The 12,500-nt window shown below is 47.8% G+C and overlaps 4 protein-coding genes across 4 annotated transcripts in view; 2 read left to right on the top strand and 2 right to left on the bottom strand.

Moving 5' to 3' along the window:
• Positions 1–377: 377 nt before the first annotated feature.
• Positions 378–1,509, top strand: LOC115541476 (tetraspanin-9; the record flags this gene model as incomplete). Its single annotated transcript, XM_030353220.1, is given in 3 exon segments — positions 378–509; positions 833–916; positions 1,010–1,509. Coding segments are annotated over 3 exon segments (288 nt in total), but the record flags the coding sequence as incomplete, so codon positions are not given.
• amdhd1 (amidohydrolase domain containing 1) lies at positions 1,499–5,015 on the bottom strand. Its single transcript, XM_030353205.1, has 9 exons — positions 4,802–5,015; positions 4,544–4,650; positions 4,379–4,443; positions 4,023–4,300; positions 3,536–3,761; positions 3,223–3,347; positions 2,869–2,962; positions 2,206–2,366; positions 1,499–1,833 (listed from the first exon to the last, which is right to left on the bottom strand). The coding sequence occupies exons 1-9, from the start codon at positions 4,936–4,938 to the stop codon at positions 1,728–1,730; spliced, it is 1,299 nt and encodes a 432-aa protein (XP_030209065.1). The 5' UTR covers positions 4,939–5,015; the 3' UTR covers positions 1,499–1,727.
• A 153-nt stretch (positions 5,016–5,168) lies between these two features.
• snrpf (small nuclear ribonucleoprotein polypeptide F) lies at positions 5,169–7,207 on the bottom strand. The gene is made up of 4 exons (XM_030353244.1): positions 7,051–7,207; positions 6,538–6,663; positions 6,336–6,400; positions 5,169–5,455 (listed from the first exon to the last, which is right to left on the bottom strand). Exons 1-4 carry the CDS (start codon positions 7,051–7,053, stop codon positions 5,389–5,391), a joined length of 261 nt encoding a protein of 86 aa, XP_030209104.1. The 5' UTR covers positions 7,054–7,207; the 3' UTR covers positions 5,169–5,388.
• Positions 7,208–10,499: 3,292 nt separating this feature from the next.
• Positions 10,500–12,500, top strand: part of ntn4 (netrin 4) — a 27,281-nt gene continuing 25,280 nt past the window's right edge. Inside the window, exons 1-2 of the mRNA XM_030353182.1 lie at positions 10,500–11,003; positions 11,973–12,500. The exon at positions 11,973–12,500 is cut by the window's right edge and continues 107 nt beyond it. Coding sequence (XP_030209042.1) covers positions 10,958–11,003; positions 11,973–12,500 — 574 coding nt within the window. The 5' untranslated portion in view covers positions 10,500–10,957. The remainder of the gene's footprint in view (positions 11,004–11,972) is intronic.

Below are 12,500 nucleotides of genomic sequence, written 5' to 3' on the forward strand. Positions count from 1 at the left end.
CCCCCCCCCCCCCCCCCCCCCCCCCCCGATATAAATACTTATCTGCCCAAAAAATCGCTGCTGTCTTTGAACAGTTGGTAGCTGTAAGGTGTGGATTTGAACATGAACTGTGTGACAGTTGGCGCTCATCACTGAAATGTCCAAAACCCTCAAGTCATATTAAACTTATAATCCAAGAATAACAATAAAAATCAAATTAACAACATTCGATCCTGAGGCAAAAAGAAATTAAGAAAATGCATGTTTCAACCACATCCGCGACTCATAACTCTATTATGAGTCGCGGAGGTGATCAGAGTGTTCCCTGCCGTCCGTCCATCCGTCCGTCCGTCTGTCCGTCCTCCTGACTGGCGTGCTGTTCCCCTCCCCTCCTCCAGTGGCACTGCTGCGGCGTGGACGGCCACACGGACTGGCACGCCGCCCTGCAGGCCAAGGTGGTCCCCGACCGCTGCTGCCAGGACGTCCAGCCCGGCTGCGGCCGCAACGCCTCCAGCACCGTCTGGACACGGGTACGCCCGTCTGTCTGTCTGTCTGTCTGTCTGTGTCTTTCTGTCTGTCTGTCTAACCCTAAATACACACATGCTCCTCCCACATATTACTGTCACCACAGACACAAGTTTTTTTTGGCATGGTTCTCACTGTGTGTGTGGGTGTGTGTACGTGTGTACATGTGTGTTAAACAAAGACATTGCATATGGTTGTTTGCATTTAATTTTTTAACATCTGAGTCAAAATACAAAGTGTGTAGACAATACAGTAACCGTAATCTCAAAGGGTGTACAACACTTCCTGCCTCCTCCTCCTAATCCCCATGGCCCTCTCCCCTCTCCAGGGTTGCTACGACAAAGTGGAGGAGTGGCTTGACGACAACAAACACCTTATCGGAACCATCGCCATGTGTGTCCTGGTCGTACAGGTAGGAAACGGACACCATGACCTGAGTTTTGCCGGAGTTTTGCTTTCGATTCATTCACTTATCTTTTTTTTTTTTTTTTTTTTTGCCCTCTAGCTCCTTGGTATGGCGTTCTCCATGACACTATACCAACAGATCCACCGGGCAGGGAAGAAATATGAAGCTTGACGGGCTCGATTCCTTCATATTTTTCGTTCAAGAGTGCTTTGTAAACGGTTACCTTTTTCATGTTACGATTTAAATACGCTACATTAGTGCATGGCATGCCACGTCAGAATATATTTTTTATCATGCGTTCCTCGTCTATAGACTAACATTCGTACTGTTGTGAATACAATATGAGCTAATAATGTCTATTAACAGCAATAATCTCATCGCAGTGTAACTACTAGTGTTTCTATTTAAACGAGTTGTGAAGTATTGAGGTCAAGTCAAGGTCAACCAGAATCGACTGAGGGCAGAGAAGGGGCTCGTTTTGTTAAAAGCTTTGAATGCCCTTGCAACAGAAACATTTGTATAGAGATGCGTTTATTAACCACTGAGCATTGTGTGTATACTGTGCCCAATAAAACCAAGAGACAGATATCTGAAACATATGAGGATCCTTTAATTCAGTCATTGATTCATATTTTTTCTTCATCATGTTTGGGAGTGGAACGGACATGGCTGTGACGATGATATCATACAGTTAGGGGTTAAGGCATGTCGGGTGCATCTGATGGGATAATCCTCCTAGCAGAGTACTATGTTTTCCAAACTATTCTAGTCTATTTAAGTGAGTGGAAAGAGGTAGAAAAAAATGTCTTCTTGTAGTCTAGAAGGCCAGGATGTTGTCGTTGTCGTGGACGACGGACCCCTTGATGATGACGTAGCGGATGACCTCGTGGTGACCTCCGAGCTGGTAGATCAGGTGTTCCCATCTGGGGGAACCACAGCAACAAAACGGGGAATCGAAAATATATATATGATAAAATAAAATATGGTGATTAAGCAATGTAGGAATTATACTTTTTTAATAGCACTCATGTCTTGTATGTGTCAGCGATTTAGTCTGGCTACAAAAGTTTATTTAAAGGAGATTAATTGATTGTTGAAAGACTTAAAGACATCTAGAATTTTTTCATCATGAGCAATTTCATCATTGTATAAAACCAAAAGGTCTACTCTTCGCACTTTCACTTAACCGCCACTTGGGGGCGCCGAAAAACGATCTGACCACAAGCGCGTACTAGTTCGTCTAACTCCATAGCGGGTAGGACAGACCAAGGCGGGGGTCTACAGCCTGGACTCACCGTCTACAGTTGAGGACCACCAGGTCTCCGTGTTTGCCCGCCTCCAGGGAGCCGTGTGTGTCCGAGCGGCCGAGGGCGTAGGCGGCGTTGATGGTGGCCCCCACCAGAGCCTCTGGCATGGTCATCCTCATGTTCACACAGGCCAGATGCATGACCAGGGGCTGTGGGGGGGGGGGGGGGGGGGGGATACAAACAAACTGCTATAAGGTTTTACAATGCACAAAACGAACTTTGCACTTTTTTTGTATTTATTTATTGTATTTTTAACTTATTTATGTAAGCTATCTGAGGCAATGTGTGGTGTCATGTCTGTCTTGAAGCTGCAGTGGCACTGTCATTTCCTGTAAAGGATTATTACAATTTTTAAAATTATCTATCCATCTATCTAAAACACATACTTGTCCAAATCTGTCATTTGGATGCATTTGGATTTTGAATCACAAAAAAAAAATTTTTGGTTCACTGCATCCATTTAGCCGTATTGTTAAAACTTCACCGATATTATTTAAAAGAATTGTTTCTATCAATCTTTTCCATCTTGGGACCAGTCTGTTGTGTCTGTGGGACCCTCCCACACACACACACTGTGGGGGGGGGGGGGTCGTTTATGATAGTGGATCAATCATAACAGTGTGGATGGGGGGTGGAGCCGGGGGAGGGCACCATGGAGCAGCAGTACGCGTTGGGGTTGAAGTCGCTGCCCAGCGCTACGATCAGCCCCGCCTCCAGCATGGCTCGGGCCCGCGGCTGGGGGAGCCTGCACACACACACACAGACGCGAGCACACACACACGCACACACAGACACGTACACAGACACACACAAACACGCACACACAGACACACACAAACAAACACACACAGACACTATTAGTCCAGAGCTTCCTGGATTGTGTGTGTGTGTGTGTGTGTGTGTGTGTGTGTGTGTGTGTGTGTGTGTGTGTGTGTGTGTGTGTGTGTGTGTGTGTGTGTGTGTGTGTGTGTGTGTGTGTGTGTGTGTGTGTGTGTGTGTGTGTGCCTCAGGATGTAGGCTGTAGTTGGCAACAGGACTGCGGCGGTTTTGGCGGTTGCCATGGCAGCGATCCCCTCGTCCGTCACCTCCTCCAGGTGACTGATGGCCAGGGCGCCAAGCTCCGCCCCCAACTGACAAGAAAGCAAAACAAAGTTTCGCATTCAGTGTGTGTGTGTGTGTGTGTGTGTGTGTGTGTGTTTCTCTGTGTGTGTTTCGTGTCTGCGCGTTTCTCTGTGTGAGGTGCGAGTACGCGTGAGTGTGTAGCTACATGTGTGTATGGGTTTTCTGTGTGTGCGTGTTATAACAACCCGACCAACACCTGTGCAGAGTTCATGGGGTGCAGCTCGTCGCCGTGGAAGTTGATGTGCAGCCCCATGTCGCGGCCCGCCTGGAGGATGGCGCGCGTGGCGTCCAGGTCGAATACGCCCCGCTCGCAGAACACGTCGATGTTGTCCACCCGCAGGTCGCCGGCGGTAATGCGCCTGCGCAGCGCGGGGAGCTGGACCCGCAGAACGTCCTCCGTGGCCTCAGCCACCGTCTTACCTCTGCGACGAAAGAGAAACTAACGTTTTATTGAAGAGAAAAATTAACCCCAACCACCGCCATAGGCGTCATAAGTCTCAAATTGTTAAAATAAAACGAAACAAACTTTCAATAAATGCAATTGTAATATCCGCACCTCAATCAATACTTCATCGTATTGCCATTTTCTTACTAATTTGATTAATGTAAACAGCTCGGTTTCCCATTGGTCCATTTAAAGTTCTTCACTTTGACTGAATTGAAACATGTCGACCTCCGTCTACCTGGGCACGGCGTGGGCCCCGCAGTAGGTGGACGAGATGTTGATGGGCAATGAGCGCCTCGCCTTCTCGATCACCTCCAGCATCTTCACCTCCGTCTCGAGCTCCAGGCCGTATCCGCTCTTGCACTCCACCAGCGTGCTGCCGGCCCTCAACATGCGGCCCAGCCGGGCTGTGAGAGAGGCCAGCAGGTCGGGGGCCGCCGCCGCCCGCGTGTGCTCCACCGTGAAGTGGATGCCGCCCCCGGCGCGGTGCACGTCCATGTACGAGGCTCCAGCCAGCTGCGGGCGGCGACACTCATTGTAAACGAACGCTTCTGGTGATGCCGGGAATCAGGCTCTCGGTAATTAGTGTTTTACCTTCATAGCAAATTCATGCACACGGTCGCCTGCCCATACGGGATGCGTGTGAGCGTCCACCAACCCTGAAACAAATGAACTCCAAATAGGGATTTGTAATATAGTGTTCGGTGATGCGGTTGTAAACCTACAAGTTTGCTGTATGATCCATTTTCTTTTACGCACCAGGGATGACACACATGCCCGTTGCATCGATGACCTTCTCGAAAAGCTCTTCTGGATATTCGGCTTGGACGTCGTCCGACGGTCCCACGGCTTTGATCAGACCATCACTAGTTGGACCACATCCAAGTACTAGGTTTAATCCCTTATTTATATGAACTAAAACCTACGTAATTAACAGTAGGTTATATTTTGAAAACAGCGGACGTTGAACAATGGGGGGGGTCTGACCTGCTTAATTTAAGTAGATTTAAAACTCACCACCCGATCACCACGCTACCGTTATCCACCACGCAAAGATTTTGCACTGCATCCTTCTGCAGGTACTTTTCACCATTGCTGCATATGACCACAACCTGGCTGGCGTTTTTTACCAGCAGTCTGTATTGGGTAGGCATTTTGTAATTTAAAACGTGTAGCTGGACATGCTCCGCTACAAACTGGGGTTGCCTAACTGCAGAAATGGAAGTTTGTGGAAAAGCAAATATTTGACGAAGAGCTCAAAGTCCAAACAAGGGGGCGTTTCCATAGATGAAGTCACTAGAGGCCAATCCCGGTCTTCTGTTGGTGAATATGTTACCATCAATACTAGTTAATGAGCAAATGCTCCAGAAAAAGACAAACTGAATGATTTTCATTTTTTATTGTTTTCTATTACAATTTTCCAAGATTGGTCTTATACAGTAAAAAAGGAATCTTTCCAAAAACTTTAAACAAAATGAGCCACGTCATTCATCCACAAATATCCACTGCTTTCACATGGTGAAAACGCACAAAAAGGGGAACACTTAAAGTAAAAACAAACAGAATATCAGTTAGGGCTTCTTCGTTTCTCCTCCATGGTTCCGTCATTCCCTCATCTCCCCGTCTTCCTCCTCCTCCTCCACGCCTCGGATGTACAGAACGTTATTACACCTGAGGGGGGGAGAGACCGGCTCTTTAGAGAACATTGTTCTACACACAGACAGATAGGATTCAGATGTACAGAACGTTATTACACCTGAGGGGGGAAGAGACCGGCTCTTTAGAGAACATTGTTCTACACACAGACAGATACGATTCATATAGATATGATATAAAGGATACATGACATAAAAACAGCATCATATACAATATAATATTTCAGCCTGTTTCAAATATATAATTGCACTTCGATACGAGCTGTAAGATCTTGTGCATTGGGTCCTGGTTGGTATTAATAATGTATTAGCACTGCATCAGTCGTGTGTTAACTAAACACACGACTAAACGTCGCTCCTGAAACACTGGGCTTTAAGAAACATTGTACCAAACTTTATACAAAGTCCAATTTTATATCCAATCTTTCCTTTGTGCCACAAGTTCAAGTAATCATTTGAGCTTAACAGTTCAGAAATATTCCAGTTTCTGTGCCTTCTCCCAACAAGGATGTTAAAGCATACTCATTCGTGAAAGTTTAATAGGGGGGATTGGGTGTAAACAAACTTGTTTATATTAGTCCAGCCAATGCATTATCATTATATCGATATTGTGATGAGACTAGACATAATTTAGATATAATAATATCGCAGGTGTTGTCTTGTCCTTGTTTTAGAGGCATCATTACTAGTAACCACTTAATCAGTAAGATGATTAAATTGTCTGCACTAACAAGATTGTTGCTGTCAAAAATTAGAATATTTCACTTTAGGTGACTGACACAGCTGACGAATCCAAGATATATCTGCTTCTACCCTCTTTCCTCTAGCTGCGGTAAGGTGTCTTCTCTAGAAGAGTGGTCTGTGCATCTAATCACCATCGATCAAAGCGACCGTACCTGATGAGAACTTCACCCAGATGACCTGCCAGTGCTCCGTCAACATACTCTTCTGTGTTGGCCAACTGTTGGGTAGATACACATCACATGTCAAATATCAACATTTACACACACACATCCAGACATGCCCTACAACGATCACAATGCCAGAGTTGGCTAAGGCTTCGGGCCACTGATGTCCAGGAGATGTGTATTCCCTCACCTGCATGTTCATGTAGCCGTCCACCGACACCAAGTATCCTTTGTACTCCATTCCCCACTTCAGCTTCACCATCACGGGTTTGCCGGTGAGCCCGTTGAGGAAGGGCTTCGGGTTAAGAGGTAAACTCTGCAGAACAGAAACGGACAAGTTAACGTTAAAATCAACGGCTAGCCTTTAGGATCGGGGGATTTAAGTACGTTTTTTTGGAAACGCATATTGGAACCCATGCCGCATAATGGTACAGCCCATAGTTCTCTATATGGCTGCAAAACAAAATAAACTATTTCACAAGGAATATAACAGATATTTGTATAATAACGAACAATCCCGTGCATTATTTCACTATACTCGCGGGTTCGAGTCCAAAGAGAAGGCAACAGCGCTGCGTGAAGAGACTCATTCATTGAATTGAGTCTAGCTGCTAACGCTAGCTCCCCGGCTAACATAAAAACCCATCAAAAGTACCAACAAACAAAACATCCGTGAGTTAAAGAAAAATGCACATAAACTCACCATTCTGTTAGCACAAGGGGATGTTCGCCGATATGCTTAATGTGTATTTTGTGCCTTTCGACACAATAACGTATTCTCTGAACAGCCACACGCTTTGCCGCCGAGCCGGAAGTTAAACGTTTGAACTTTAACCCAAAACACATAATAGGCGGCGGGCTTGGGGTGACGTCAGAGCGCCCCCTAGCGGCGGACCCCGGGTAACGTCAGAGCGGCCACTAGCGGACGGATGGACTCAGTGCAAGGGAGACGTTTTTGGTGGAAGCGAACAGATTTGGTTGAATATCTTTCTGTATCACTTTGTATTTGACTGATGTGTTCCCTAAAAATATTTGTATTTAGTTATGGATTATTTATGATTCAATATCTAGAATCAAGTATTATAATATACCCTTTCTGCTATCCTGAACTTTACATCTATAATGCATTTAGATGTATGCCTATGTCTAATATAGAGAAGGAAACATTGTATATTGAGAAGGATTATTAATACACAAATCTATTTAACTATAACAAGATCTGGCAAAAAACTTCAAATAATATTTTTCTTATTTTATGATTCAACACACACCTTGTGAGATGCATATACAGGGTAGATATGTGCAGATAGATCTTTGACATATTATCTAAGAACAAGGGGAGATGGGCCCTGGCTTAGTCAGAAGGGGAAGTGATTGTCATATGTAGGTCGCAGGGCTCTCTGTCTGAGCAGCTCTATGACTCCAGGCTCAAACTGTCTACAAGATATTGCTGTTTTTTTTTTATTTTCCCCCTCACCGAAGAGTTCAACGGGCCCTAAACGTTTGACGTGCTCAAGCCTGAGTGTCTTCAATGGACCCAGTCGAACCCTTCCACGGTGAAACAGCGGGCTCTGCGCTGGGCTGGGCGGAATTCCGGTGAAATGACCCATGAGCCCTTTTTTCTGTGTGTTTGAAATGCTCACGGCCTTACCTCACTGCCCCGTGACCTCCGCCCGTTATGAACTCAGCCTCTTCAGACATCTCAGTAATTAACCAGTCAGTCACTCAGTCAGTCAGTCAGTCAGTCAGTCACTCACTCACTCACTCACTCATGGGTCAATCATGCTCCGAGGACAGGCGTGCACGTGGTGTTCGTATGTAGGTCGCGGGTCGCGGCGGGCTACGTGTGTGTGAGGAGGGCATCACGTACGAAGCACCTGGTCACGCCTGGCTGGGCTCGGGTGTGCGCATCATTCCATTGGCTTAATTGCATGCAAGCATGCATGAGTGTGTGTAGACCTACTGGTATGCGCTCACGTCTCTATAGGTAAAGCCTATAGATACCTGTGTGTGTGTGTGTGTGTGTGTGTGTGTGTGGGGGGGGGGGGGGGGGTCCTGTCAGTCTCTTGGTTGATTTTGCCCCCGCAGGGAAGGTGTGTCGATGTCAGGAGCGTTTCAGTTCACTCCAGTGGCAGAAAGCCTCCTTTGAAGTCTGAGCTGTGTGTGTGTGTGTGTGTGTGTGTGTGTGTGTGTGTGTGTGTGTGTGTGTGTGTGTGTGTGTGTGTGTGTGTGTGTGTGTGTATGTGTGTGTGTGTGTGTGTGTGTGTGTGTGTGTGTGTGTGTCTGTGTGAGAGAGACCACGCGAGGTGTGAGGCACGAGACCCGTGGTGTAGGCCCCTCGTGCCTGAACACCAGTGAGTGAACACGATCCTGAAGCAGTCGTTCGGATATCATTTCATTCTCCGGTGCCGTCCACGAGACCAGAATCCATGAATGAGCGAGTCTTCGGTAACCCACGACCTCGAGGCGGTTCGCGTTGGGTTACACACGGGGAATTTGTACAGATGTATATGAGACAAGACACAAGTCAAGTTCAAGTCGAGTTCAGCCCTCCGTCCCCGTTGCCAGGGGTAATGTGGTTTACCGTAGTGTGAGCCGTTCCGTGTAGTGTTACGTTATACGCAGACGAGCTGGTGGTTTTCTTACGATATGACACTTGTACATAGCCTATTGCCTTTAGGTCCTAATGTTCGCTGTGACACCCAAGTAAAGCGAGACAGAGTAGAAGGATGGATGGAGGGGGCAGAGAGGCCCGCCTCGTGGCTCTGACCGGCCCAGGGATGGGGAGAGATAAGGAACAGCTGGTTGATGGTTGGCTGAACGTGGAGAACCTGGGACCTGGAGCACGGTGCGGCAGAGGGAGAGGGAGACACACACACACAAACACACACACACACACACACACACACACACACGCACGCAGAAACACAAACACACGCACACACATACGTTCATGAACATTCAAACACAAATACGCAAACAAACACATCCACACACACGTGCCCATTCACACAAACACGCACACACACACATAGAAACACAGACACGTTTACATACACATGCGACCATTATATTTTAGACAGGCCTGATCGTTGTATTTTCATCAACTGACTTTCATAAGATCATATACCTTGCCTTGCATATTATTCTCAGTTTGAGTTATTGATTTAGATCAAAATAAGATCAAAGATCCCCAAGTGATTCACTGCCGTGGTTCACTGAGCGGTTTTTAGTTTAAAGGTTTGATTTAGCCACTAGGGGGCTCCCACAAGCTATAGTTTTTCAGATCATTTAGATAATTCCATAACCGGATCTGAACTGTGGCAAAACCATTTGGCTTTGAACAGTGTCGTTAAGTTGATTGCCGGAAATATATATCTGGTATACCGTATACATGAGTCCTAGCGGGACTCGGTCAGTAACACTGAAACGCTCCAATGACGCTATTAACCAATCACAGACTAGACTGGCTGACAGTGCTTCTTGGCCTACACCACGTGTTATCTATGTGTGTAAACAATGCCAAGTTTAGTCCTTTTTTTTTTATCTTAAATCTTCTCAGAGGAGAAACGTGTCATTTAAGCGTCGTTTTAATGTTCCGGTACATAATGTCTGTTATTCACGATGATCTCCCTATCGTCAGGGTAACCAGATCGCAGAAGAGAGAGCAGACAGTAATTTGAACAATTACCGATGGGCGTCATCGCACCATATGCAATTATTGACAATAAGTGCATTCTGATAGTTCGCTCAGTCCATCCAAGCGACGCATCTCCATAATTATTTGAAGTGCGTCACCAATGCATTGTGTACGCGGCTCCGATCCAAGCCAATTAGTCCACATTTTGGGTACGAGCATTCCTCACGCACCACGGCTTTCTCGCTGTCATGCAAAAAAGAACACACTTTTTTTATGTCCCTCTCTGAGGACAAACTTTCATCAGCGCTTCTCTGGTTAATAAAGAAAGTCCGCCGAACAAACGTGGCGTGACCAACACCTGTAGTAGACTACCTGACGCATCTCCGACAGGGTTGCCAGATTGGGCCATATTTCACGCCCAATCTGGCAACACTGATCTCCGACCCTCTGACTAATATCAGGAATGTTGCTTTAAATCGAAGAAAAGTGCGCGAAAGGGGGCGGAGCCACGCACTGGCCGCTGTCACCCCGTATATATACCAACCACCACGGGGGAACGCGAAGCAAGTGTCTGCTCTTGAGTGCGCGTCTGTGTGTCCGTGTGCGTATGTGTGTGTGTGTGTGTGTGGCGCGTAGAAAGTTGTGTGTACCGCAGAAAGTCGGTGGTTCCCGAGTCCAGACGAATCGAAGAGACCAAAGCGAGGCAAAGCGCCCCGAACAGATGTCTCGCAAGTCTCCGAGGACAAACATGGAATCTTTCTCCCTCGGCGACGGATAACGTTTTGATAGTTTCATCACCACTGGCCGACAGATACAGTTTACAGTGGCTGGCGTGCAGTCCTACGCACTTGTCTTTGTCACCGTGGATGGGACGTTTGTTTGCTGGTGCTGTTTTGTTGCCTATCGAGCGACACTTTCATCACTTTTCCTACCTTGGCTTTTAAGACCTCGGGGATCGGAGTTCGGCACCATGGTGCTTTTACTCCTTGCTTCTTGGGCTATGCTCTTAGAAACAGGTTAGTGGGATACGCTTTCTTTAGTCAGCCTCAACAATATGGCATCATCGCCGAACACTCTCTACTACTATTACAACAACACGTTTATAATATTTATTAAAAACTTATTTAAAAAATGTGAACAGGAAGCCGTTAAATCAAAATTTGCTTCATTTATTTGAAAATGAAAATAGATTGACATGAGCACATACTCTTTGTTATTAGACTTTTATAAACACATCATTATGTAACGAGTTAAATCTCATGTGCTTTGATGCAAACAACTGAACATTAAACACATGAGCACCATTTTGTACAGTACTAGCCCCACCACTGTAAGAACCCTTTAGGTTTTTCTGCCTGGATGATTGATGTACGCAGTGTGCGTGCGATTGCGCGCGCATCTTGGCACCTGGGTTCAGCTGAGGGGTGCACACAAGTGTATGTCTGGCGCGCGGGGACGGTTGCTGCAGGCGATAAGCGCATGGAACTTGTCTCAATGCTGCGACTGTCATTCTCCTTTGCCTCTTCCCAGACTAAACCTTAACCTGTCCATTCGTACAGAGAGCCAGAAAACAAACAAACCTGCTGCAGGCAGGTGCACAACTGGAAGCACACTCAGTCGCACACGCGCTCGCTTGCGCAAACACATGCTCCGACACACACACACGCACACCTACCCTTATCAATAGTAGGTCCCTTCATCTTTTGTGTTTAGTAATGCTACTATGACACTAATACGAGAATAGCGTTATCGTAAGAAAGTCGTTCATGCGTTAATGTTTGTTAAGGCGTGTGCATGTGAGAACGAGTGCTTGCGTGTGCACTTTTGCGTGGTTACAATTGACGTCTTTATTGGATGCGTCTATACAAAGCGTCAAGTCAGGGTCTTGCTCAAAGAAGCCTACAGGTTAGGCTGCTTCCGACGCCGAGGGAACCCAGTGTCCGTCTCTAACGACCCACGTGTTTCTCCTGTGTTTTGGCCGCCAGTGGCCGGTGGAGGAGGAGCCGGAGGAGGAGGGGGGGGGCTGGGCCTGTCCCTGGGGGGGGTGGGGCCTCGCTGCGACGGCCGCGCCTGCAACCCCCGCATGGGGAACCTGGTCCTGGGGCGCCACGTCCTGACCCAGACGGCGTGCGGCCTCAACGCCACCGAGCGCTACTGCTCCTACCACGCCGACGGCTCCGCCCCCGGCCGCGCCCCCAAGTGCTCGGCCGCGCCCAAGTGCGGCAAGTGCAACGCCGGCGTCCCGCACCTGGCGCACCCGGCGGGCGCCATGGCCGACTCCTCCTTCCGGAAGCCGGGCACCTGGTGGCAGTCGGCGGAGGGGGCGGAGCCGGAGACGGTGCAGCTGGACCTGGAGGCGGAGTTCTACGTCACACACCTCATCCTGGTCTTCCGCTCGCCACGCCCGGCCACCATGACGCTGGAGCGCTCGCGGGACTTCGGCCGCACGTGGAGCCCGCTGCAACGCTACGCCCGCGACTGCGCTGCCGCCTTCGGGGGGGAGGGGGTGGGGG

This window comes from Gadus morhua, chromosome 4 (genome assembly GCF_902167405.1).
Source record: "Gadus morhua chromosome 4, gadMor3.0, whole genome shotgun sequence".
NCBI classification, from domain to species: Eukaryota; Metazoa; Chordata; class Actinopteri; order Gadiformes; family Gadidae; genus Gadus; species Gadus morhua.

Bases quoted from the DNA above. Each gene is read 5' to 3' on its own strand.
- amdhd1 (XM_030353205.1), bottom strand. From the start codon at position 4,938: ATGCCTACCCAATACAGACTGCTGGTAAAAAACGCCAGCCAGGTTGTG. The intron at 4,651-4,801 runs GTGAGTTTTAAA...TGGTCCAACTAG, and splicing joins GGTAGCGTGGTGATCGGGTG to TGATGGTCTGATCAAAGCCG. The intron at 3,348-3,535 runs GTGTTGGTCGGG...CTTTCTTGTCAG, and splicing joins ACCCCATGAACTCTGCACAG to TTGGGGGCGGAGCTTGGCGC.
- snrpf (XM_030353244.1), bottom strand. The intron at 6,401-6,537 runs GTGAGGGAATAC...TCTACCCAACAG, and splicing joins ACGGCTACATGAACATGCAG to TTGGCCAACACAGAAGAGTA. The intron at 5,456-6,335 runs GTACGGTCGCTT...TCCCCCCCTCAG, and splicing joins CTGGGTGAAGTTCTCATCAG to GTGTAATAACGTTCTGTACA.